This window comes from Callithrix jacchus, chromosome 8 (genome assembly GCF_049354715.1).
Source record: "Callithrix jacchus isolate 240 chromosome 8, calJac240_pri, whole genome shotgun sequence".
Taxonomy (NCBI): domain Eukaryota; kingdom Metazoa; phylum Chordata; class Mammalia; order Primates; family Cebidae; genus Callithrix; species Callithrix jacchus.
In genome coordinates, this window is record NC_133509.1 from 32,073,748 (window position 1) to 32,101,328 (window position 27,581).

At 39.9% G+C, this 27,581-nt stretch overlaps 1 protein-coding gene across 17 annotated transcripts in view; it reads left to right on the plus strand.

Annotated features, from left to right (window-relative positions):
* GOLM2 (golgi membrane protein 2) overlaps positions 1 to 27,581 on the plus strand; it is a 130,813-nt gene that overhangs the window by 72,125 nt on the left and 31,107 nt on the right. For 3 of the 17 annotated variants that reach the window (XR_013520917.1, XR_013520918.1, XM_054239575.2), the window contains exons 7-9: positions 11,143 to 11,241; positions 12,244 to 12,414; positions 17,147 to 17,249. Coding sequence is in view for 11 of the 17 variants with exons in the window: in XM_054239575.2 (XP_054095550.1) it covers positions 11,143 to 11,241; positions 12,244 to 12,414; positions 17,147 to 17,249 (373 nt within the window). In the remaining 6 variants the exon portion in view is untranslated. Of the gene's footprint in view, positions 1 to 11,142; positions 11,242 to 12,243; positions 12,415 to 17,146; positions 17,250 to 19,210; positions 19,291 to 27,581 lie in introns of all 17 variants that reach the window. The other 14 variants (XM_017976809.4, XM_017976812.4, XM_078334151.1 and 11 more) reach the window with 7 other exon arrangements.

Consider the following 27,581-nt stretch of genomic DNA (forward strand, 5'->3'; position numbering starts at 1 on the left):
GCTGGAGTTCAATGGCATGATCTCGGCTCACCGCAACCTCCGCCTCCTGGGTTCAGGCAATTCTCCTGCCTCAGCCTCCTGAGTAGCTGGGATTACAGGCACACGCCACCATGCCCAGCTAATTTTTTGTATTTTTAGTAGAGATGGGGTTTCACCATGTTGACCAGGATAGTCTTGATCGCTTGACCTCGTGATCCACCCACCTCAGCCTCCCAAAGTGCTGGGATTACAGGCTTGAGCCACTGTGCCCGGCCCTGATTCCTTTTTTTTTCCCCTTGATTATGGGTCATTCTCTGCTTTTTTTTTTTTGTATATCTAGTAATTTTATTTTATACTTTATGAGTATTACATTTATGAGTCTCACCTTGTGCATACACAACCTGGGGCTTGGCCAAAGACCCACAGGGAACTTCCCATACAGATTTCTGTCCTCTGTTTCATCCCATACTACTTCCTCCTCTGTAATATTCTTTCCTGCAAATTCTAGCCACCTCAGCAGGCCAAACTCTGATGATCTCTGTCTTCTCTGCTTATAAAGACTATCTATTCATATATATCCCTTCTTTTAAGATCACGGTCTTGTGCTGATGGTGGTACAATGCTTACAAACAGCTGCCTCATGTATTTTGTCTACCTTTATAATTGTTTAGGGTAGAGTAAATCCAATACTAGTTAGTATGTCATTTCTAGCAGTGGAAGTTCATATTGTCCTTTTTAAATTAAATAAATTGATCTCAAAGTTTAAAGGAAACTCAACAATTCACAGACCATGTCTCAGGAGCCATTTTAGAACATCATTTTAAATACTGTATGTAGATGTTTACCTGTATTTCATGGAGGGCTGAGATGGTCCCATTAACCAGTATTTGAGCAAATTTAAAGTGTGTTGTATCTGTTCATGTACACAGAGCAAAGAAAGAATGTTATATCATTGTTTGTATTTAATGTTCATGCTTCAGATGATTAATATTACTTCATCTCTTTCTAGAAGTTTTTATGGTCAACTGCTAATCTAAGTTTCAGTAACTTTCCAAAAACGTTACTATAAGTAAATATGCAGGCCAGGCGTGGCAGCTCATGCCTGTAATCCAAGCACTTTGGAGGCCAAGGCGGGCAGATCACCTGAGGTCGGGAGTTCAAGTAAATATTCATCAGGACTCTGACGTGTGAGTCAACCATATAATCAAGAGGCTCGGTAAATGGATCATAGCCGGTCAATAAATGGATTAGTTTTACATGTAAATTGTAAAACTAATCAGATTGTTTTCTCAAGCTAAATCTTAGATTCTTTTTCATTCTAAGGATACTTTACTTTGACAGCTCTAAATACTGCAATATGTAGTGATCACCAACTATTTGCTAGGCTTGCCTCATAATCCAGAGGAAAATATTCTCACTTAGTCCCCACATTGATCATGCAGGGTAAATGGCATCATCTCTATTTTATAGATGAGGGTTGAGGCTTAGAAAAAGTAGAAACTAACCCAGAGTTATATAGTTAATAAATTACAGAGCCATGATTTGACTCTCTAAAAGAGAAAATCTGGTCTAACTCCAAAGCTCATGTTTTTTATTCTTTTATTCTCTTGGCTGTGCAATAGAACCACCTTTGGAGCTTTCAATAAGTACAGAAATCTATGTGCCATTCCCATATTCAGTATGTCAGGGGTGGTATCTGTAATATTAGAATGCAGCCAGAGTTGAGGACCACTGCTTATCAGTGCCATACTCCTTCTCTATTGTCATAGGCACTTGATCATGAAGCCCTGCTAGTCAGGAAACTGGAAGTCTCAATGGTTTTGGAGATTATAGCCCTGTTGTTAGAGTAAGAAAGTGAGGCCAGGCATGGTGGCTTATGTCTGTAATCCCAGCACTTTGGGAGGCTGAGGCGGGCGGATCACTTGAGGTCAGGAGTTCAAGACCAACCTGGCCAACATGGTGAAACCCCTTCACTACTAAAATACAAAAAATAGCCAGGCATAATGGCAGGTGCCTGTAATCCCTCGGGAAGCTGAGATAGGAGAATCGCTTGAACCCGGGAGACGGTGGTTGCAATGAGCCAAGATCATGCCACTGAACTCCAGCCTAGGCAGCTGAGTGAGACTCCATGTCAAAAAAAAGAAAGAAAAGAAAGAAAATGAGAGGAAAAGGCAGGGTCAATTCTTTTTTGGCTCTCAGAGTAGAGGCTGCAACTGAAGCTTAATAGAGAAGTGGAGGATGATTAATCCTGTTTTGTTTTGTTTTGTTTTGTTTTGTTTTTGAGACAGAGTCCTGTTCTTATCACCCAGGCTGGAGTGCAGTGGTACAGTCTCAGCTCACTGCAACCTCTGCATCCCAGGTTCAAGTGATTCTCCCAGGTTCAAGCAATTCTCCTGCCTCAGCCTCCCGAGTAGCTGGGATTACAGGTGCCCACCACCATGCCTGGCCAATTTTTGTATTTTTAATAGAAATGGGGTTTCACCATGTTGGCCAGGCTGGTCTAGAACTTCTGACCTCATGATCTGCCCACCTTGGCCTCCCAAACTGCTGGGATTACAGGCGTGGTCTTCAATGAAGAGGACTAGGTTAAAATATAAAGAGAGCTGCTCTATTTATTTATTTATTTATTTTTATTTTATTTTATTTTGAGACAGAGTCTCACTCTGTTGCCCAGGGTAGTGTGCAGTGGCATGATCTCAGTTCACTGCAACCTCCACCTCCTGAGTTCAAGCAAGTCTCCTGCCTCAGGCTCCTAAATAGCTGGGATTACAAACACACACCATCACACCCAGCTAATTTTTGTATTTTTAGTAGAGACAGGGTTTCACCATGTTGACCATGCTGGTCTGAACTCCCGACCTCGTGATCCGCCCACCTTGGCCTCCCAACATGCTGAGATTACAGGTGTGAGCCACTATACCTGGCCAAGAGCTGCTTTAATCTTGTAAATCATTGTCATTATATTGTTTGCAGCCTACTCTGCATCTAATTTTCCCCACACTGTCATTGTTTTCAAGCTCACATTTGTCACTGGTTTTTTCTTAATTTGTTTGAGGAGTATTCTTAAATTGACTTAGCACTTTCTTATCTGAAGATTTATAGCCTGGGCACAGTGACTCATGCCTGTAATCCCAGCACTTTGGGAGGCCAGGTCAGGAAGATGGCTTGAGCACAGGTGTTCAAAAATAGCCTGGACAACATAGTGAGACCTTGTTTCTACAAAAAAAATTTTTTTAGCAGGTGTAGTGTCACATGCCTGTGGTGCCAGCTACTCAGGAGATTGAGATGGGAGGACTGCTTGAGCCAGGGAGATTGGTGCTCCAGTCAGCCATGATCACACTGATGCACTCCAGCCTGAGTAACAGCAAGACCTCTTAAAAAAAAAAAAAAAAGAGAGAGAGAAAAAGAATGCTCATCATAAATTGTTTATAATGATAAATTGAAAACCATGGAAATCTTACAGGGAGGGTTCATTAAATTTGTTACATTCATAAAAATATAATATGTAGCCATTAAAAAGGGTGATGTTGAGCTGTATTTATTGGCATACAAAGATATCTATGTTGTTTTTTGTTTTTGTTTTTTAAGACAGTGTTTCCCTCTGTCACCCAGGCTGGAGTGCACTGTGTGATCGTGACTTACTGTAGCCCTAGACTGCTGGGCTCAAGTGATCTCCCATCTCAGCTTCCTGCGTAGCCGGATTACAGATGTGTGCCACCACACCTGGCTAATTGTTTTTACTTTTAATAGAGACAAAGTCTTGCTAGGTTTCCCAGGCTGGTCTCAAACTCCTGGGGTCAAATGTTCTTCCTGCCTTGGCTTCCCAAAGTATTGGGATTACAGACATGAGCCACTGTACCGAATCTGTATCTGTGATTTTTTTTTTAACTAAATAGAAAACAAATGGAGAGATCCAAGATGGCTGATTAGTAGCAGTTCAGGATTGTAGCTCCCAGTGAAAGCACAGAGAACGAGAGGATGCCACACCTTCAGACAAATTTTTGTTGCTCACAGACCAGGAGATTCCCAGCAGAGGAGCCCCACAGGTCGCCAATGCTACTCTTGTGGCAGGCGTGGCAGTTTTGCCGGCACCTCGGCACAGCGGTTCTTGGTGCAGAGTAAACGGGACTGGGTCCCCTTTTGGTTGACGTTTGGAGCTCCGCAAAGGCAGAGTCGCCTATTCAGCTGATTGAAAAAGGAAGCCAGACTGGAGATTCCTGGGCAGAAAAGCACCGTGAATCTTAACGCCACTGTTTTAGGTGGTGCAGAGTGTTGCTCAGATTTTGGCACTGGGAATCAATAAGTTGGACGCCCACTCAGAGACCTAATTTGAAAGTCTAGGCCGGGCGCAGTGGCTCAAGCCTGTAATCCCAGCACTTTGGGAGGCCGAGACGGGTGGATCACGAGGTCGAGAGATTGAGACCATCCTGGTCAACATGATGAAACCCCGTCTCTACTAAAAATACAAAAAAAATTAGCCGGGCACAGTGGTGCGTGCCTGTAATCCCAGCTACTCAGGAGGCTGAGGCAGGAGAATTGCCTGAACCCAGGAGGCAGAGGTTGCAGTGAGCCGAGATCGTGCCATTGCACTCCAGCCTGGGTAACAAGAACAAAACTCCGTCTCAAAAAAAAAAAAGTCTTTACAAAAAAAAAAAGTAATTACAAAGACGACAGGTGGATAAATTTACAATGATGGGAAGAAACCAGCGTAAAACGGCTGAGAATACCCAAAATCAGAATGCCTCTCCCTCTACAGGGGATCACAGTTCATCATCAACAAAGGAACAAGGTCCAATGGAGAACGAGTGCATTCCATTGACAGAATTAGGCTTTAGAAGGTGGATAATAAGAAACTTCTGTGAGTTAAAAGAACATGTTCTAGCCCAATGTAAAGAAACTAAGAACATTGGAAAAAGGTTTGACGAAATCCTAACGAGAATAGACAATTTAGAGAAGAATATAAGTGAATCAATGGAACTGAAGAATACAATACAGGAACTCCGAGAAGTATGTACAGGTTTTAACAGTTGAATTGATCAAATGGAATAAAGGACATCAGAGGTCAAAGACCAACTTATTGATATGAAACGAGAAGACAAGATTAGAGAAGAAAGAGTAAAAAGGAATGAGCAAAATCTCCAAGAAATATGGAACTATGTGGAAAGACCTAATTTACGTTTGATAGGTGTGTCTGAATGTCATGAAGAGAATGAATCCAAGCTGGAAAATATTCTTCAGGATATTATTCAGGAAAACTTTCCTAACCTAGTAAGGCAGGACAATACTCAACTCCAGGTAATACAGAGAACACCACAAAGATATTCCTCAAGTAGAGCAACCCCAAGACACATAATCATTAGATTCACCAGGGTTGAAATAAAATTCTAAGGGCAGCTAGAGAGAAAGGTCAGGTTACCCATAAAGGGAAGCCTGTCAGACTCACAGCAGATCTCTCAGCAGAAACCCCACAAACTAGAAGAGAGTGAGGGTCAATATTCATTATCCTCAAAGAAAAGAATTTTCAACCCAGAATCTCATATCCAGCCAAACTAAGCTTCATAAATGAAGGAAAAATAAAATTTTTCACAAACAAGCAAGCACTCAGAGATTTCGTCACCACCAGGCCTGCTTTACAAGAGCTTCTGAAAGAAGCACTATACACAGAAAGGAACAACCAGTATCAGTCATCCCAAAAACTAACCAAAATATAAAGAGTATCTTCATAATGAGGACTCTATATCAACTAATGGGCAAAATAACCAGCTAGCATTAAACGACAATATTAAACTCAAAAATATCAATATTAATCCTAAATTTAAATGGATTAAATGCCCTAATCAAAGACACAGACAGGCAAATTGAATAAAAAGTCAAAACCCACCGGTACACTGTATCCAGATCCATCTCACAAGCAAGGACATACAAAGAGTCAAAACAAAGGGTTGGTGGAAGACTTACCAATCACATGGAGAGCAAAAAAAAAAAGAGTTGTAACTTTCATCTCTGACAAAATAGACTTTATTAGTAACAAAGACTAAAAGAAACAAAGAAGGACATTACATAATGGTAAAAGCATCAATGCAACAACAGGAGTCAATGATCATAAATATATATGCACCCAATATAGGAACACCCAGATATGTAAGACAAGTTCTTAATGACTTATAAAGATACTTGGACTCCCACACAATAATAGCGGGAGACTTTGACACCATATTGTTAATATTCGACGGATCAGTGAGATAGAAAATTAACAGGGACATCTATGATTTGAACTCAGACCTGGAACAAGTAAACTCAGTGAATATTTATAGAATTCTTCACCCCAGGTCCACAGAATATACATTTTTCTCAGTATCACATTACACCTGTTTTGAAAGTGACCACATAATTGGATGTAAATCACTCTTTAGCATTTGCATAGCATTTCACAGACTTAAATGAAATATTGGTTGGCTGTTTGTTATTTTCTTCCCTTATTCCTTCCTGTCTCTGCTGTTAAGCACAATTATCAGCATAAAAGAGGTTTTTAATACCTATTTTCAGATTGCATTCCAGCCTGGGCAATAGAGCAAGACTCCTGTTCTCTCTCCCCCTTTCTCTTTCTCTTTCTTTCTAAATAAATAAATAGAAAACAGATTACAAGAAAGCAAGTATAACGTAATCTCATTTTTGTAGAGGAAAAAAAAGACATACTTGTATGTGTATACACAAGTATCTCCTGTACAAAATTGGAGGGTAAGTTTAATAGTTCTTTTTTTTTTTTTTTTGAGACAGAGTCTTGCTCTGTTGCCAGGCTGGAGTGCTGTGGCATGAGCTCTGCTCATTGCAACCTCCACCTCCCAGGTTCAAGCAATTCTCCTGTCTCAGCCTCCACAGTAGCTGGGACTACAGGTGCCTGCCACCACACCCAGCTAATTTTTGAGTTTTTAGTAGACACAGGGTTTTACCATATTGGCCAGGATGGTCTCCATCTCTTGACCTCATGATCCACCTGCCTTGGCCTCCCAAAGTGCAGGAATTACAGGCATGAGCAACTGTACCTGGCCTAATTACTTCTTTTTTAAATTTTTGTAGGTATATAGTAGGTGTTTATATTTATGGGCTTATAACTATTACTTCTGGCCTCTGGGAAGTCCTCTATAAGTATTTCTTATCCTAGTTATAAATAAATACCTTTCCCCTTAGTTCAACAAAAACAATGCTGGAGTTTTCTAAGAGGAATTTTTCAAGGAAACAAAAACAGGAAAGTAAACAAAAGGCGAAGTAAAAATCAAAGTCATAGAAATCAAAGTGTTTACAGGATACACACTGTTTTTTCCTATGTTAGTAAATGTCTGTCCACCAACCAGTTAAGTTGTTACAGTTTATGGGGCTCTAAAGTTTTTGGGAGCTGGGTGTCAGGGCTCATGCCTATAACCCCAGCGCTTTGGGAAGCCAAGCGGGTAATTGCTTGAGGCCAGGAGTTTGAGATCAGCCTGGGCCACTAAAAATAAAAAATTAGCCCAATGTGGTAGGGCAAGTCTGTGGTCCCAGCTACTTGGGCAGCTGAGGTGGGAGAATCACATGAGCTCAGGAAGTTGAAGATGCAGTAAGCCATAATTCTGCCATTGCCTTCCAGCTTGGACAACAGAGCAAAGCCCTATCTCAGAAAGTAAAAAATAAAAATAAAAGTCCTTGTGACTCTGCCACCCAGGCTGGAGTGCAGTGGCATGATCTCAGCTCATTGCAACCTCCACCTCCCAGGTTCCAGCAATTCTCATGATTATAGGCATGTGCCACCACGCCTGGTGAAATATTTTATATTTTTAGTAGAGATGGGGTTTTGCTATGTTTGTCAGGCTGGTCACACTCCTGGCCACAAGTGACTCACATGCCTTTGTCTTTCAAAGTGCTAGGATTACAGGCAGGAGCCACCGCACCGGCCTGTTGTAGCAATTCTTTACCCACATCTCTCTAGCCAAAGCTATAAAATTGAGAGTTTTGATTCAGCACTATCATTTGGTAATATTGTAGAAAAAAATGGAATGACATAGAAAATATGTATGAAATAAAAATAAGATTATAAAATAGTGTATATGATATAATCCTAATTTTAAGTTATACAGTGTAATGTACAGAAATAAAAAATAAAACATACTAGAGAGATACTCTCCAGATGATAACAGTGGTTGTCTTTAAGTGGTAGTACTACAGTTAAATTTTAATTTATTTGCATTTTTTGTATTTCTAAGTTTTCTATAGGAACACAATATTAAAAAGTATATTTTTAGGCCGAGCACAATGGCTAAGGCCTGTAATCCCAGCACTTTGGGAAGTTGAGGCAGACTGCTTGAACTCAGGAGTTCAATACCAGACTGGGCAATAAAGTGAGAGCTCATCTCTACAAAAAATTTAAAAAGGAATCAAGTGTGTTGGCATGTATCTAGTCCCAGCTTCTTCGGAGGCTGAGGTAGAAGGATTGCTTGAGCCTGGGAGGCAAAGGCGGCAGTGAGCCAAGATCATATCACTGCACTTCAGCCTGGGTGACAGAGTGAGACGCTGTCTTAAAAAAAGAGGAAGAAGAAAAAACATATATACATATACTTATATGGGTTCCATAGTGCTACTGTATTGCTGTTATCTCAGTTCTAAACTCTTCTGAGTGTTTTATAAGGGCCCTTTTTAATCTTGCTTTGTTCTATGTATCTAAAATCAGTTTTGCCTCAAACAGTAACTTTGTTCTTGAGCAAGAAGCATTATTATATAAAGCTAAGGATATCAATGATTGCTTCTTTTTTAATAATGGAGGAATCCCTCTCTGTCTTCTGGTTTGTTTAGAGCTGGGCTCAGCTAGACTCCAAAAATGATCATCAACAAGTTTGTAGATTATCATTGCCTTCTGTTTCCAAATGTATCTACCAGATGCTTACTGTCCTCAGGGTCTGTTAGCAAATCAAAATTGTATTGTTAAAGTTGGCAAAGTCCTGCTCTTTTAAGACATTTGTTGATTGTAGTTATTTAGCTATTCTGTGTGCAGAAGTGGGTGGTGGTATTGCAGATGGCAGTAGGCATAAGAATATAGGAGCACAGTGAGATTCAGAAAACTTCAACTTTCTGTAAATTTGAGTGGTGTGTGTTCTTAGAGTGAATTTAAAATGTTGGGGGTCCTTAAGTTTAGAAAACGATGTAATAATAAATGAAATATAATCATTGAAATAAAGTTTTAATGATTATAAAAATAACTCAGGCTGGGTGTGGTGGCTCAATGCCTGCAACCCCAGCATTTTGAGAGGCCGAGGTTGGTGGATCACTTGAGGTCAGGAGTTTGAGACCAGCCTGACCAACATGATGAAACCTTGTCTCTACTAAAAATACAAAAATTAGCTGGGCAGAGTGGTCCTCACCTGTAATCGCAGCTACTTGGGAGGCTGAGGCAGGAGAATCGGTGAACCCAGGAGGTGGAGGTTGCAATGAGCCAAATCACACCACTGAACCAGCCTGGGTGACAGAGAGAGACCCCCTCTCAAAAGTGATAATAATAATTGCCCAAGTATATTTACTAGTTAGGATTAACTAGACTGTGATGTATTAACAGACAACCCCCAAATTGCAGTGGCTTAAAACAATAAAAGTTTATTTATTTGTTCATCCTATAGTCTCAAGCAGGTTGTGTAGCTTTTTGCAGCTCTCCTCCATGCAGTGACCACTTCCATTATATTAAATGAAAACATATAGCATTGTGTCTGTGACACATTGTATTCCTCTAAAACTTAGGTGTCACAGACATATCTTATAGATGGGCTTTCTGTTTTTTTTTGTTTATTTGTTTTCTTTCTTTCTTTCTTTCTGGTTTCCTTCTTCACTCATGCCTCTGTCATGTTAAGCTGCCCAGAGATAAAATGGAGTGAGTGGTAGTGAGTGAAAAACCATTTTTTTTCCTGTTGATTTCATTTCCTAAGAGAGAAGAAAGTCCCAACTATAAGTATGTACATCTTTGCACAAAACTTAAATGTTCTGTCTTCAGAATAAAAACTCATGTCATTGGATTAGTCATATTTATTCTTACTCAGATTTTAAATAAAACCGAAATATGACTAATAATGACCATGTATTTTTAGTAGAGATGGAGTTTTACCTTGTTAGCCAAGCTGTTCTCGAACTCCTGACCTTGTGATCCTCCCACCTCAGCCTCCCAAAGTGCTGAGATTATAGGCATGAGCCACCAAGCCTGGCCTATTTCATTTATTTATCAAATCTTTGTTAAACTTCTCTTACATGCTAGACACTGTTCAAATGTGTTGGGAATATAGTGGTGATGAAGACAAAGTTTATAGTGTCATGGAGCTTATATTCTGGTCAGTTATTGGTCAAAAAAATCTGTGATGGGGCTGGGCATGCCTGTAATTCCTGCACTTTGGGAGGCTGAGGCAGGAGGATCACCTGAGGTCAGGAGTTCGAGACCAGCATGACCAACATGGAGAAACCCCATCTCTACGAAAAATACAAAAATTGGCCAGGCACGGTGGCAGGCACCTGTAATTCCCGCTACTTGGGAGGCTGAGGCAAGGCAAATCACTTGAACCCAGGAGGCAGAGGTTGCAGTGAGCCAAGATCACGCCATTGCACTCCAGCCTGGGTAACAGAGTGAGACTCCATCTCAAAAACAAACAAACAAACAAAAAAACTGTGATGGATGGTACAGTGTATCAATTACTAACTGTAAATAAATTAGCATTCCAACTATAAGGATTACAAAATTAGAATACACATCATAGAATTAGTGCAATGTAAATTGATTCATGGTGGGATTTTTATTTGTTTGTTTGTTTTTGAGACAGAGTCTCACTTTGTCCTCAGGCTAGAGTGCAGTGGCATGATCTTGGCTCACTGCAACCTCTGCCACCCAAGTTTAAGCGATTCTCCTGCCTCAGTTTCCCGAGTAGCTGGGATTACAGGCATCTGCCACCGCACCCGGCTAATTTTTGTATTTTTGGTGGCGATGGGGTTTTACCATCTTGGCCAGGCTGGTCTTAAAACTCCTGACCTCATGATCCATCCACCTCAGCCTCCCAAAGTGCTGGGATTACAGGCATGAGCCACTGCACCCGGCCCTCATGGTGGTTTTTTTTTTAGAAATCGTAGTATCAGTGGGAGTAATACGGATTTATTTTTTTCTTGTAGCTTTAAGAAAGCCTCCCATTTCAGTTTCTCAACAGGAAAGTCATCAAGCAATCTCCCATCTTCCAACTGGACAACCTCTCTCCCCAAATATGCCTCCAGGTATGAACTCTTCTTATAATTCCATTTGAAAACCAATTTACTATTCCTGTGCAGTTATATAATGTATGAAATATATCACCAAGCAATGTAGTGAAATAGAATCTTTTCTTTGAAGTAATGTTATATATGTTTTAAGACTAGTAAAAGCTCAGAGAGAAATAATCATCTGAAATTTTTTTACAGTCTTTTTCTTAAGAACAGAAGTATTATTTATTGTGCCACTTCGGGCTATATTCCCTTTCCTCTCTGCCTGCTATACAGGTTTAGCTTCTTCAAAGTGTGTTCAAATTTATCTCATAGAGGCCTTCTATAAATTACTATGCCCACCTATATTAAACTCTTTACTTTGTACTTACGAATCTATTTATTCTCTGGACACTCATTCAATTTTATAGAAACATTTCCCTAAAATGAGGATATGATTGAAGAGACTCGCTTAAGGGAGATGATGGAAAGGAAAAATGTCAGAGTGGCATAGGATGTTTTGAATCCAAAATTGAAGTCTTTGATGAGGATAAAAAGGGAGGTGGGGGAAAGCGAGGTGGTATCCAGTAGATAATGCTAAGAAAGAATCAAGAGTCAACACTTGTAAGTCACTATATAGATGAAGATGACTTAGAGAATAGAAATTTCAAAAGCCTTACTGGATTTTGGAGATTTCTGATAGAGATATGGAATTTGGAGGAAGGAAAAGATATGGGTATCATTGCTATACTGATCTATGGATTTCTACTCTATATGTTTCTGGTGAGTGAGTTTATAACCATTAGTGGAGACAGTTACCTGGGAATGATCAGTAAACCTCCCACAGCTAAAATCACATAGATCATAAGATTTGATTAAAGAAATGAGAGTAAAGCTTTTTTTTTTTTTTTTTAAAAAGAGCTCTGTGGCTACCCAATGTTAAACAAGTGTGTGTCTTAGCTTTCTAAAACAGATCTTGTGAAATTCATCTTTAAAGATTAAATTTAATTCTTTTAATTTGATGTTTTTATTCCACAGATTCACATGTAAACCACAATGGAAACCCTGGTACTTCAAAACAGAACCCTTCCATTCCTCTTCAGCATTTAATTCCAGGCTCAAACTTGGACAATGAACCCAGAATTCAAACAGATATACTAAAGCAGGCTACCAAGGATAGACTCAGTGATTTCCATAAATTGAAGCAAAGTAAGAATCAATTGATGAATATTATGCTAAAAACATTTCTTTAAATGTAATTTGAATTAAGGTCTTCATTATTCTGATCTTTAATAAATGTATAGTGAAGTTATATATATTTAAAGAGAAGGTATGAAAGTGTCAAAATTTAAAGGAAATGTAGGTTTTAAATGGATAGATACTATTTTAAAGAAAACTTTAAAAAGGTTCTCATGTTCTCCATTGTTAAATAATAAATTTCAGGTGAGTTGACTTTTTAAGAAAATGCAGTTCTTATGAATATAAACTTCTTTGGAGAAATGAGAAAAGATATATTTTGTTAGGCTAACAAATGAAAACTTTGGTTACTTCGATGAGGAAGGAGAGAAGATAAATAGTTTTGAAAAATGGAACATTCTGGTAGAAGCATATACTGCAGGGAGACTGTCCTAGTGGATTGCTCAATACTGCTTCCTGCTCCAGTCCCTTCAATTGGAGTTTTCTTCATTTGGATGTTAGAAGTATAAGAAAAAATTCTGGTAGTAGAATTTGAAGCAGGAGAGTGTGCCTTAGATCAGCTTTGTTAAACTGGACTTTTCCCTGGTTCTGCTTTTCATGACATCTTCCTACCATCAATTCTGAATAGATTCCCAAAGTGTGACAGGGAAAAGAAAAAAAAAATTCTGAATATACAATCTTTAAAAGCTTTGGTTTGTCTTTGGTTTATTTATTTTTAATTTTTGTCAATCACCGGAAGTAGGATCATGTCTTTGGTTTTTATGATGGCTTCTGTCTATGGTAGCAACTGTGCAGAGCACTAGTTAGGCAATTATTTGTAGAAAGGTTGCTTATAAGCTAATAATTGAACAATGTTATATTTGTGAATTTATTTAAGATATTTTATTTATTTATTTTTAGAGACGGGGTCTCACTTTGTTGCCCAGGCTGGTCTTGAACTCCTGGGTTAAAGTGATCCTCCTGCCTTAGCCTCACAAAGTGCTGGGATTACAGGCATGACCCACCACACCTGGCCTATTCAAGGTATTTTTGTTGGTCTTGTAACAGTTATGCAAATTTATTCATATATATGAATGCATAGTTTGCATGAATTTAATTGGCTTTCCTTTCTTGAATTTTTTTTTCTTTCTTGAATTTTTTTCTATTTTCTTCAAATAGAAAATTCCTATATATTTTAAAGCATATCTGTGTATCTTGACCAAAATATTGTATGAAAAATATTTTTATTACAAGGATTTAGCCAACATTTTAAATAGAATGAAAAAATATTTCCTCAAAATTGGGTTGGGAGATTGGCTTGAAAACTTACATCTCAACAAGAAGAGGTGTACACTAAGAGCATAACAAATAAAATATCTCAATTTGATCATTTAAGATTTTCTTCTTTTTTAAAAAAATGTTTTGAGATGGAATCTTGCTCTGTTGCCCAGGCAGGAGTGCAGTGGTACAATCTCAGCTCACTGCAACCTCTATCTCCTGGGTTCAAGCAATTCTCCTGCCTCATCCTTCTGAGTAGCTGGGATCACAGCTGTGTACCACCATGCCCTGCTAATTTTTGGATTTTTTAGTAGAGATGGAGTTTCACCATGTTGGCCATTCTGGTCTTGAACTCCTGATTTCAGGTGATTTGCCCACCTCAACCTCCCAAAGTGCTAGGATTACAGGTGTAAGCTACTGTGCCTGGCCAAGATTTTCTTCTAAACTTATTCTATACATTTTTAAAATTGTTGCCTTACTTGTATATATTTTTAGCTGATATTTGGGTAAAGAAGGTGATTGGAAATAATTGCTAGGAAATTATCACTTCACAATGATTTTGAAAAGAATCTAGGCATGGTGGGTGGCTCATGCCTGTAGTCCCAGCTACTTGGGAGGCTAAGGCAGGAGAATGGCTTGAACCCAGGAGGGTTTCAAAAAAAGGAAAAAGAAAAGAAAACAGCCTATTGAGTTTTAAACCCTCACTCCAAATTCTTTTCCATGTATCACTAATGTATATAGAGAGTTCAAATCAGTGCATGCACAGTTTTGTGATTTACTTTGACATTATTTCTTTTTTTGTTTTTTTGACGGAGTCTTGCTCTGTTGCCCAGGCGGGAGAGCAGTGGCACAATCTTGGCTCACTGCAACCTCTGCCACTCACGTTCAAGTGATTCTCCTGCCTCAGCCTTTCAAGTAGCTGGGATTACATGTGCGTGCCACCACGCCCGGCTACATTTTTTTGTATTTTTTCTTAATAAAGACAGAGTTTCACCATTTTGGTCCAGCTGGTCTTGAACTCCTGACCTTATGATCCACCCTCCTCAGCCCCCCAAAGTGCTGGAATTACAAATTTTACATAATTTAAATTTTTATTAATATATATACATACATACACACACATATGTATACATATACATACATATATTCTGTTGTGCTTAGGCAATAATAGTTTACTTAAGTCTCCTCTATTACTGTTTCTTTTTCATTCCTTTTTTTTCTTTCACATTGCACTGCAAACCTTTACACACATCTCTTATTGTTTAGATCATTTGATATTTTCTTGTTGTAGCTGTCATGATTACTCCCCCCCACACACCCAGTTATTTCCTCTTCCTCCTACTTTGGGTGTTCCTTTTAAAATATAGTCTTCAGAATGAAATTACTGGGTCAAAGCATTTGACTAGCTTTATAGCTCCTGTTATATATTGTCAGATTGTTCTCTAGAACAGTTTTACTGTGTCACTGGAGTTATTTAAGTTTAGCAGTTTCTCTGTGGCTTGGTCACACTGATTTTTATTGCTTTTAATACATATTTAGAATATAAAGTTTCCTTAAAAGTGTTTTAATAAGCATTTACTTTTTGATGGCCTATTTTTCTGTGAGGAATTTTATTGTAATTATTTCTTGGTATATAATCTGTGTATCAGTTTTGAGGACTTAGCCTGAGCACTTTGTAGATTGGTCCTATTTATTTGTATCAACTCTTTTCTTTGTTTCTTTTCTTTTTTTTTTTTTTTTTTTGAGACAAGGTCTTACTCTGTCACCCAGGCTTGGAGTGCAGTGGTGTGCAGTCATGGCTCACTGCAACCTAGACTTCCTGGGTTCAAGTGATCCTCCCTCCTCAGCCTCCTAAGTAGCTAAGGCCGCAGGTGTGTGTCATCACACCTGGGTAATTTTTAAATTTTTTTTTGTAAAGATGAAGTCTTGCTCTGTTGTTGAGACTGGTATTGAACTCCTGGGCTCACACGATCCTCCTGCCTCAGCCTCCCCAAATGCTGGGATTACAAGTGTGAGCCACCATGCCCAGCCCCATATCAAATCTTTATAGATAATTCAGATATATCACAGTTTTTGTCTTCTATTGTCTTCCCTGATATAAGACCTTATTATGCTTTTTATACAAAAGGTGTTTTTAATTAAAAATAATTTTTTGTTGTGATGTTACACATAAAATTCACCAAAATGGCATTCAGTGGCATTTAGTACATTCACAAAGTTGTACAAACTATCACCACTCTAGTTCCAGAACATTTTCATCACCCTGAAAGAAAACTCTATTCTCTCCTACCCATAGCACCTGGCAACCACTAATTTGCTTTTTTCTCTCTATTCCTTTTATATTAAATATCCAAAATAGGTGACTCTTTGGAGTCAGATGGCCAGGCTCAGTGGCTTATACCTGTAATCCCAGCACCTTGGGAGGATGAGGTGGGTGGATCATGAGGTCAGGAGATCAAGACCATCCTGACAAACATGGTGAAACCCCGTCTCTATTAAAAGTACAAAAATTAGCCAGGTGTGGTGGCATGTACCTGTAATCCCAGCTACTTGGGAGACTGAGGCAGTAGAATCACTTGAACCTGGGAGTTGGAGGTTGCAGTGAGCGGAGGCCACGCCACTGCACTCCACCCTGGGTGACAGAGCAAGACTCCATCTCAAAAAACAAAACGGAACCATACAATATGTGGCCTTTTGTGTCTGGCTTCTTTTATTTAGCATAATTTTTTCAAAGTTCACTGACCGTGGTGTAACATGTAGCATGTTTCAGTATTTTATCTCTTTTTATGGCTGGATAATATTCAGTTGTATAGATACATTTTACTTTGTTTATTCATCTGTTGATGGTACATGTGGAGTTTTTTTTTTTTTGCTATTGAATAGAACTTCTATAAACATTTATGTACAAGTTTTATTGAACACTTGTTTTTAATTTTGGGGGTATGTACCTAGAGGTAAAATTGCTGAATTGTATGATAGTTCTATGTTTGGTTTTTTGAGGAACTGCCAAACCATTTTCCACAACAGCTGTACCATTTTACATCCCCACCAGCAATGTATAAGAGTTCCAATTTCTTCACATGCTCATCAGTCTGTCCGTCCTTCCTTCCTTCCCTCCCTCCCTCCCTCTCTCCATTCATTCATTCATTCATTCATTCCACCATGTAGTGCATATGAAGTAGTCTCTCCTTGTGGTTTTGATTTGCATTTCACTAATGACATTGAGTACCTTTTTTGTGTACTTTTTAGCCATTTGTATATCCTCTTTGGAGAATTATCCTTTCAAGTCCTTTGTCTTCTTTTAAAATTTATTTTTAGAGACAGAGTCTAGCTTTGTCACCCAGGCCAGAGTACAGTGGGACAGTCATTAACTTGCAGCAGCCTCAAACTCCTGGGCTCAAGCAGTCTTCCTGCCTCAGCTTCACAAGTAGCTATGGCTACAGATATATCCTACCATGCCTGGCTAATGTATGTATTTATTTTGTAGCTTCTTTGGAGATGGGGTCTTGCTGTCTTGCCCTTGCTGGTCTCCAACTCCTGGCCTCAAACAATCCTCCTGTCTTGGCCACCCAAAAGCACTGGGATTATAGGTATGAACCACCAGACCCAGCTCTTTGCCAGTTTGTATATTGGGTTATTTGTCTTGGTTGTTGAGTTTTTATTTTATTTTATTTTATTTTATTTTTTGAGATGGAGTCTCTCTCTGTCACCAGGCTGGAGTGCCGTGGCATAATCTTGGCTCACTGCATCCTCTGACTCCCTGGTTCAAGCAATTCTCCTGCCTCAGCCGGAGATCCCGAGTAGCTGGGATTACAGGCACAAGCCACCACGCCAGGCTAATTTTTGTATGTTTAGTAGAGTAATCAAATTTATGATTTGCAAATATTTTTACACAGTCTATGGGTTGTCTTTTCACTTTTGATAGTGTTCTTTCATGCACAAAAGTTTTTAATTTTGATGAGATCCATTTTATCTGATTTTTGTTTTTGTTCATAATTTGGGTATCATATCTAAGAAACTAGTGCCAAAATCATGGTCATGAAGATTTGCCCCTATGTTTTGTTCTAAGACTTTCATAGGTTTAGTTGTTATATTTAGGTCTTTCATCCATTTAAAGTTAGTTTTTGTATATGGTTTGAGGTAAGGTCTAACTTCATTCTTTTGTGTGTGGATACCAGTTGTCCGAGTACCATTTATTGAAGACTCTTCATTTCCCATTGAACATTCTTGGTATTCTTGTCAAAAATCTACTGACCACAGATATGTGGATTTATTTCTGGATTATCAGTTCTGTTACATTTATTTATATGTCTATCATATGTCTATATTATGCCAGTATCATACTGTATTGATTGCTGTAACTTTGTAGTAAGTTTTGAAATTGTAAATTGAGTCTTTCAACTTCATTCATCTTTAAGATTATTTTAGCTATTCATGATCCCTTATAATTTTATTGTAGGATATGCTTTTCCATTTCTACTAAAAAGGCAATGATATTTTAAAAGGACTTGTGGCTAGGTACAGTAGCTTACACCTATAATTCCAGCATTTTGTGGGGCCAAGGCAAGAGGATCACGTGAGGCCAGGAGTTCAAGACCAGCCTGGGCAACGTAGCAAAACCCTATCTCTACAAAAAAATTTAAAAATTAGCTAGGCATGTTAGCACAAGCCTGTAGCCTCTGCTACTCTGGATGCTGAGGTGGAAGGATTGCTTGAGCCCAAGAGTTCAAGGTTATGGTGAGCTATGATTGTTCCACTGCACTCTAGCTTGGGTGAGCCCTATCTCTGAAAAAAATAAAATTAAAAAATTGACCAGGTACGTGGCTCATGCCTGTAATCCCAGCATTTTGGGAGGCAAAGGTAGGCAGATCACTGGAACCCAGGATTTTGATACCAGCTGGGCAACATGACAAAACCCCATCTCTACAAAAAATACAAAAACTAGCAACATGTGGTGCCGTGCACCTGTAGTCCCTATTACTTGGGAAGCTGAAGTGGGAGGATCACTTGAGTCCAGGAGGTAGAGGCTGCAGGGAGCTGAGATTCTGAGACTGTGCCATTGCATTCCAGCCTGGGTGGCAGACCAAGACCTTGTCTGAAAAAAAAAAAAAGACTGTATGTAGATCACTTTAGAGAGCATCTTAATATCAAGTCTTTCAATCCATGAATGTGCGATGTCTTTCCATTTATTTAGGTCATCTTTAATTCCTTTCAGCAATGTTTTGCAGTTTTCAGTGCACAGGTCTTGTGCTGCGTTGGTTAAATTTATTCCTAAGCATTTTACTATTTTGATGTCGTAAATCAAACTGTTTTCTTAATTTTCCTTTTAGACTTCTTGGCAGTGCATAGAAATATGACTGATTTGTGTGTGTGTTGATTTTGTATTGTGCAACTTTATACAACTTGACACAAAAGGTCTTTATTTGTATATATTGAAGCATATTTACCTAGATTCTTATGATGATTTTCATTTCTTTTATAAAAATATTTTTTAATTCTATCTGGGCCTAAATATACTATTCAATTTTTTTTCTTTCTTTTTTTTTTTAAGACAGAGTCTTGCTTTGCTGCCCAGGCTGGAGTGCAGTGGTGAGATCTCAGCTCACTATACCTTCCGCCTCCTGGGTTCAAGTGAGTCTCTCACCTGACCAATATGGTAAAACCATGTCTCTATTAAAAATACAAAAATTAGCAAAGCCCGTTGGTGTATCCCTGTAATTCCAGCTATTTGGGAGGTTGAGGCTCAAGAATCACTTGAACCCAGGAGGTGGAGGTTGCAGTAAGCCAAGATTGGGCCACTGCACTCCAGCCTGGGCAACAGAGTGAGACCCTGTCTCAAAAAAAAAAAAAAAGGAATTCTAATGTTTATTCATCTTTGCTTTCCATAGAGTAAAAACTATTTAGTCATAAGGAAAATTTATTTTATTTTAGTTATTTAAGAGACAGGTGGCCTGGCACAGTGGCCCACACCTATAATCCTAAGACTTTGGGAGGCCGAGGCAGGTGGATTGCTTGAGCTCAGGAGTTAAAGACCAGCCTGGGCAATATGGTGAATCCCCATCTCTACAAAAGACACAAAAGTTAGCTGGGCATGGAGGCATGTTCCTGTAGCCCCACCTCCTTGGGTGGTTGAGTCAGCAGGATTGCTTAAGAACAGAAGTTCGAGGCTGCAGTGAGCCATGATTGTGCCACTGCACTCCAGCCGGAGCAACAGGGTAAGACCTTGTCTCAAAAGAAAAAAACAGAGAAAGAGAGAGAAAGACAGTGTCTTGCTATGCTGACTGGCTAGATTCAAACTCCTGGGCTCAATTCATCTTCCTGCCTTAGCCTTCTGAGTAGCTGAGATTATAGGCATGCATCACTGACCCCAATGAAAATTCATTTTTTAAATACAGTTTTGCTTTATAATTTTCTTCTTTTTTGACTTACTGTGTTTTCTTTTGTTTACACTTGTCAAATTTGTGTATCTAAATCATTGTTCTCAAAAATTTCAATGCAGCCGGGCACAGTGACTCATGCTTGTTATCCCAGCAATTTTGGAAGCCGAGGCAGGTAGATCACTGGAGGCCAGGAGTTCAAGACTAGCCTGGCCAATATGTTGAAACCCCATCTCTACTAAAAATGCAAAATTAGCCATGTGTGGTGGTGCATGCCTGTAGTCCCAGCTACTCGGGAGGTTGAGGGGAGGATCGCTTGAATCCGGGAAGCGGAGAGTTGCAGTGAGCCATGCTCACGGCACTGAACTCCAGCCTGGAAAACAGAGTGAGACTCTGTCTCAATAAATAAATAAATAATAAAAGCACTTGTAAGTATAAAATGACATGCTGTTATAAAAAAGTTGAAAATTTTATTGAAAACACTATTAGAAAAAAGGCCGGGCATGGTGGCTCAAGCCTATAATCCCAGCACTTTGGGAGGCCGAGGTGGGTGGATCACGAGGTCAAGAGATCAAGACCATCCAGGTCAACATGATGAAACCCCATCTCTACTAAAAATACAAAAAATTAGCTGGGCATGGTGGCACGTGCCTGTAATCCCAGCTACTCAGGAGGCTGAGGCAGGAGAATTGCCTGAATCCAGGAGGCAGAGGTTGCGGTGAGGAGGCAGAGGTTGCGGTGAGCCGAGATCGTGCCACTGCACTCCAGCCTGGGTAACAGCCACGAAACTCTGTCTCAAAAAAAAAAAAAAGAAAGAAAAATAGAGGAAGTCCTTAGACTTTATACAATTATCATCATTTTTTTTTTTTTTTTTGAGACAGGGTCTCACTCTGTCACCCAGGCTGTACTGCAATGGCATGGTCATGGCTCACTATATCCTTGACCTCTTTGGTCTCAAGGGATTCTCCCACCTCAACCTCCTGAATAGTTGGGACTACAGGTGCACACCATCATGCCTGGCTAATTTTTATATTTTTGTAGAGACGGAGTTTCACTCTGTTGCTCAGGCTGGTCTCAAACTCCTGAGCTCAAGCAGTCCTCCCACCTCGACCTCCCAAAGTGCTGGAATTACAGGCATGGCCTCACTACAAATTTTTTGGCAGCTTTAAATTTAGTCTTTTTGTTTTATAGCTTCATATATTATATTTATATTTATACAGAGTTGCATATTTTTATAAATTTAATTTTATATTACCACATCATGTAAAAATGGCTAGGACATTTTGTGGCATGTTTCACCATGTTTAGAAGATGTATTTGGGTTAAACTTTAGAATATAGGTTATTTGGTAATACAAAATGTAGTTTAGGGATACTTCAAAGAAATAGATATCTTCCAAAATAGTTGAAACTGAAAATCCATGCAAGGCCCACCTGTTTACCAACTAAAAGAGACATATCATTTCTACTTAGATACTTTGAATAGAGATAAGAATTTACTTATTACATTTACTCAAATGTTAGTTTCCATATGGAAAGTCACAAGGGTAGTTACTCCAAATAGTAGGGAGTGATTGTTGATCAAACTCCTTCTCATATTGGCTTTTCTGTATAGCAGCAGGGTTTCATTTATCTAACAGTGGTTATTAATCATTCTCCTGATCAGCATTGGAGAGGCAAGCTGGTGTATCACAGAATACCTGACCTTCCTTTATATATGTAATATTTTGGCTGGGTGTGGTGGCTCACGCCTGTAATCCCAGCACTTTGGGAGGCCAAGGTGGGTAGATCACAAGGTCAGGAGATCGAGACCATCCTGGCTAACATGGTGAAACCCTGTCTCTACTAAAACTACAAAAATTAGCTGGGCATGGTGCTGTGTGCCTGTAATCCCAGATATTTGAGAGGCTGAGACAGGAGAATCACTTGAACCCAGGAGGCAGAGTTTGCAGTGAGCTGAGATCACACCACTGCACTCCAGCCTGGGTGACAGAGTGAGACTCTGTCTCAAAAAAAGAAAGAACTTTTAAAAGTATTTTACAGTTTCTAGTCCAGATGGCTTAATGAGTTCACCATTGACATATCCTCCCAGTTCACACATATAACAAAAACTGATAAAAGGAAAGAAAAAATAAGATATAAGAAATGAAATAACTAAAAATATATTCATAAGCTTAAAAACATGGTAACCATTTCAGTGCTCAAAAATAATAATAATAATTAGAACTTTTGAGCTTCAGGTCTGGAAAGGCAGGTTTCCAGGAATTTGGCTCTTGAGAGCAACAAGGCCAAAATGGTGCCATTTTAAAAAATGGGAGTCAGGCTTACTCCTTACAGCCAGGACCTAATTAATTGTCCCATCCCCTTTGGTGACAGAAGCAGAAAATACAACTATTGCTTACTGAAATCAAGGACCACAGCATTTAGCAGCCTGAATCCTTATGGAGACGCAATATTGTGACCATGCACTGAACATACCACCATTGGTTTTATACTGATGCTTTTCCCAGTAGCACCATAGAATAGAAACTCTGAAATGTGATTATAAAATCTCACCATGGACTGGGAAACTGGGTGAAAGCAACTTGAAAATGACTAGATAGGCCAGGCACAGTGGCTCATGCCTGTAATCCCAGCACTTTGGGAGGCTGAGGCGGGCGGATTGCCTGAGCTGAGGAGTTGGAAACCAGCCTGGGAAGCAACAGTGAAACCCCATCTCTACTAAAATACAAAAAAAATTAGCTGGGCATGGTGGCGTGCGCCTGTAGTCCCAGCTACTTGGGAGATGGAAGCAAGAGAATTGTAAGAACCTGGGAGGTGGAGGTTGCTGTGAGCCGAGATCATGCCACTGCACTCTAGCCTAGGTGACAGAGCGAGACTCCGTCTCAAAAAAAAAAAAGAAAAAGAAAAAGAAAGAAAATGACTACATAATATGGGCAAATACAAAGAGGAGAAAAGAGAAAAAAAGTAAGTATCTCCACACACTGAAAATTAGTAAAACAAAACTCCATTCATGTCAGGAGTTTGAGACTAGTGTGGGCAACTTAGTGAGAGCCTGTCTCTATAAAAAATTTAAAAATTAGCCAGGCATAGTGGTGCACACCTGTAGGTCTAGCTACTTGGGAGGTTGAGGTAGGAGGATCATTTGAGCCCAGGATTTGGAGGCTGCAGTGAGCTGTGATCAGGCCACTTCACTTCAGCCTGGGTGACAGAGTGAGACCCTGTCACAAAAAATAAAAAATAAAAACCCTCCAAAACCATGAAAAATGTTAATGCTGAGAAAGCTGTTAAAAAACGTTAATGCTTGGAGGGATCCAAGATGACCGATTAGGAGCAGCTCAGGATTGCAGCTCCCAGTGAAAGCGCAGAGGGTGAGTGGACACCACATTTCCAGACAGATTTTTATTGCCCACCGACCAGGAGATTCCCAGGTGGAGGAGCCCCACAGGTCGCCAGTGCGGCTGGTTTGGCTGGCACGGCTGTTTTGCTGGCACCCCAGCGTGGCAGTTCTCCTTACAAAATACACGGGTCTGGGCGCCATTTTAGCTGGCAGTTGGAGCTCCGGGAAGGCAAAGTCATGCATTCATCTGATTAATAAGGGGATTGAAACATGGAGCCAGGTCAGGAGATTCCTGGGCAAAAAAGCGCCACGAATCTCAGTGCCGCTGTTTCAGCAGGCGCAGTGGGTCACTGCACGGGAAATCACACAGATCCCGGCTCCTTTCAACAGGCGACTAGAACATCTGGGAGAGAGTCGACCGTTAACTAAAAAAAAGGCTCTGAGGCAGGGACCCAGGTGCTCGGGCTCAGCTGGTCCCACCCCCACAAAAAAACAGCAGTTGGAAATGCTGTGGGTTGAGAGTTTCACAGAAAACACAGCTGAACCCGGGAAGGTCCAGCTCTGTGGGGAGGGGCATCTGCCATTACTGAGGCACTCCACCACTACGGAAGTAGTCCGCCATTGCTGAGGCAGTTCTAACTATACTCGTATAAACAGGACTGCAGGGTAGTTCACATGGCAGCTAGGTGGAGCCCACAGGAGCTCAGCAAAGCCTCTGCAGGCAGACAGTGACTAGGCTGCCTCCTCACTGGGCAGGGAAGCCCTGAAAAAAAGGCAGCAGCACAATAGAAACTCATAAATAACGCCCTAACTGCCTGGGACAGAGCACCTGGGGAAGAAAAGGGGTTTATGAGTTCTGCTGCAGCAGACTTAAACGTACCTGCCCAGCAACTCTAAATGAACAACGGAGCTCACAACTCAGCACTTGAGCTCCTATAAAGGACAGACTGTCTCCTCAAGCAGCTCCCTGACCCCCATATATCCAAAGAGTCACCTCATATAGGAGAGCTCAGACTGACATTTGGCGGGTATCCCTCTAGGACAAAGATGGCAGAAGAAGGAACTGGCAGCAACCCTTACTGTCCTGCAGCCACTGCAGGTGATCCCCAGGCAAGCAGGGCCTAGAGAGGACCTCAGCAGTCCTACAGCAGAGGGACCAGACTGTTAGAAGGAAAACTAAGAAACATAAAGAACTTCATCATCAACAAACTGGACGTCCACTGAGAGACTCAATCAGAAAGTCAACAACTACAAAGATGACAGGTGGATAAATCCACAAAGATGGGAAGAAACCAGCGCAAAAAGGATGAAAACACCTGATACTAGAACGCCTCTCCTCCTTACCAGCAAGGGAACAAGGCTGGATGGAGAATGAGTGTGATGAATTGACAGAATCAGGCTTCAGAAGGTGGGTAATAGGAAACTTCTGTGAGCTAAAACATGTTCTAACCCAATGCAAAGAAACTAAGAACCTTGAAAAAACATTTGATGAAATGCTAACGAGAATAGACAACTTAGAGAGGAATATAAGTGAATTGATGGAGCTGAAAAACACAGCACAAGAACTTCGCAAAGCGTACACAAGCTTCACAGCCGAATTGACCAAGCAGAAGAAAGGATATCAGAGGTAGAAGATCAACTCAATGAAATAAAACGAGAAGGCAAGATTAGAGAAAAAAGGGTTAAAAGGAATGAAGAAAGTCTCCAAGAAATATGGGACTATGTGAAGAGACCTAATCTACGTTTGATAGGTGTACCTGAATGTGATGGAGAGAATGAATCCAAGCTGGAAAATACTCCAGGATATTATCCAGGAAAACTTTCCCAACCTAGCAAGGCAGACCAATATTCAAGTCCAGGAAATACAGAGAACACCAAAAAGATATTCTGCAAGAAGAGCAACCCCAAGTCACATAATCGTCAGATTCACCAGGGTTGAAATGAAGGACAAAATGCTAAGGACAGCCAGAGAGAAAGGTCAGGTTACCCACAAAGGGAAGCCCATCAGACTCACAGCAGATCTCTCGGCAGAAACCCTACAAGCCAGAAGAGAGTGGGGGCCAATATTCAACATCCTGAAAGAAAACAACTTTCAACCCAGAATTTCATATCCAGCCAAACTGAGCTTCATAAGTGAAGGAAAAATAAAATCCTTTGCAAACATGCAAGTACTCAGAGATTTTGTCACCACCAGGCCTGCTTTACAAGAGCTCCTGAAAGAGGCACTACACATAGAAAGGAACAACCCATACCAGCCACTCTAAAAACATACCAAATGGTAAAGAGCATCAACACAATGAAGAAACTGCATCAACTAACAGGCAAAACAGCCAGCTAGCATCAAAATGACAGTATCAAATTCACACATAACAATATTAACCCTAAATGTAAATGGGCTAAATGCACCAATCAAAAGACACAGACTGGCAAATTGGATAGGAAGCCAAAACCCATCAGTATGCTATATCCAGGAAACTGATCTCACATGCAAGGATACAAAAAGGCTCAAAATAAAGGGATGGAGGAAGATTTATCAAGCAAATGGAGAGCAAAAAAAAAAAGGAATTGCAATTCTCATCTCTGATAAAATAGACTTTAAACAAACAAAGATCAAAACAGACAAAGAAGGACATTACATAATGGTAAAAAGATCAATGCAACAAGAAGAGCTAATGATCCTAAATATATATGCACCCAAAACATGAGCACCCAGATATATAAGGAAAGTTATTAATGACTTACAAAGAGACTTAGACTCCCACACAAAAATAGTGGGAGACTTTAACACCCCATTGTCAATATTAGACAAATTGACCAGACAGAAAATTAACAAGGATATCCAGGACTTGAACTCAGACCTGGAACAAGTAAACCTAATAGAACATTTACAGAACTCTCCACCCCAAATCCACAGAATATACATTCTTCTCAGCACTACATCATACCTACTCTAAAATTGACCACATAATTGGAAGTAAATCACTCCTCAGCAAATACAAAAGAATGGAAATCATAACAGTCTCTCTGACCACAGGCAATCAAGTTAGAACTCAGAATTCAGAAACGAACTCAGAACTGCACAGCTTCATGGAAACTGAACAACTGGCTCCTGAATGTTGACTGGATAAACAATGAAATGAAGGCGGAAATAAAGATGTTCTTTGAAACGAATGAGAGCGAAGACACAACATACCAGAATCTAAAGCAGTCTCTAGAGGAAAATATATAACAATAAATGCCCACATGAGAAGCAGGGAGAGATCTAAAATTGACACCCTATTGTCAAAATTGAAAGAGGTAGAGGGGCAAGATCAAAAAAACCTCAAAACCTAGCAGAAGACAAGAAATAACTAAGAGCAGAACTGAAGGAGATAGAGACACAAAAAACCCTTGAAAAATCAATAAATCTAGGAGCTGGTTTTTCGAAAAGATCAACAAAATAGACCACTAGCCAGATTAATAAAAAAGAAAAGAAAGAATAATCAAATAGCTGCAATAAAAAACGATAAGGGGATATCACTACAGGTTCCACAGAAATTCAAACCATCATCAGAGATTATTACAGACAACTCTATTCACATTAGTAATCCTGGAAGAAATGGCTAAATTCTGGGACACTTGCATCCTCCCAAGCCTAAAGCAGGAAGAAGTCAAAACCCTGAATAGACCAATAGCAAGATCTGAAGTTGAGGCAGCAATTAAGAGCCTACCACCCAAAAAAAGCCCAGGTCCAGATTGGTTCCCAGCCAAATTTTACCAGACGTACAAAGAGGAGCTGGTACCATTCCTTCTGAAACTATTCCAAATAATCCAAAAAGAGGGAATCCTTTCCAAATCATTTTATGAGACCAACATCATCCTGATACCAAAACCCGGCAGAGACTCAACAAAAAAAGAAAACTTCAGGCCAATATCCATGATGATCATAGATGCAAAAATCTTCAGTAAAATACTGGCAAGCTGATTGCAACAGCACAGCAAAAAGCTTATCCACCATGATAAAGTAGGATTCATCCCAGGGATGCAAGGCTCGTTCAACATACGCACGTCCATAAACGTAATTCACCACATAAACAGAACCAAAGACAAAAACCACATGATTATCTCAATTGATACAGAGAAGGCCTTTGACAAAATTCAACAGCCCTTTATGCTAAAACCTTCAATAAACTAGGTATTTACAGAACATATCTCAAAATAATAAAA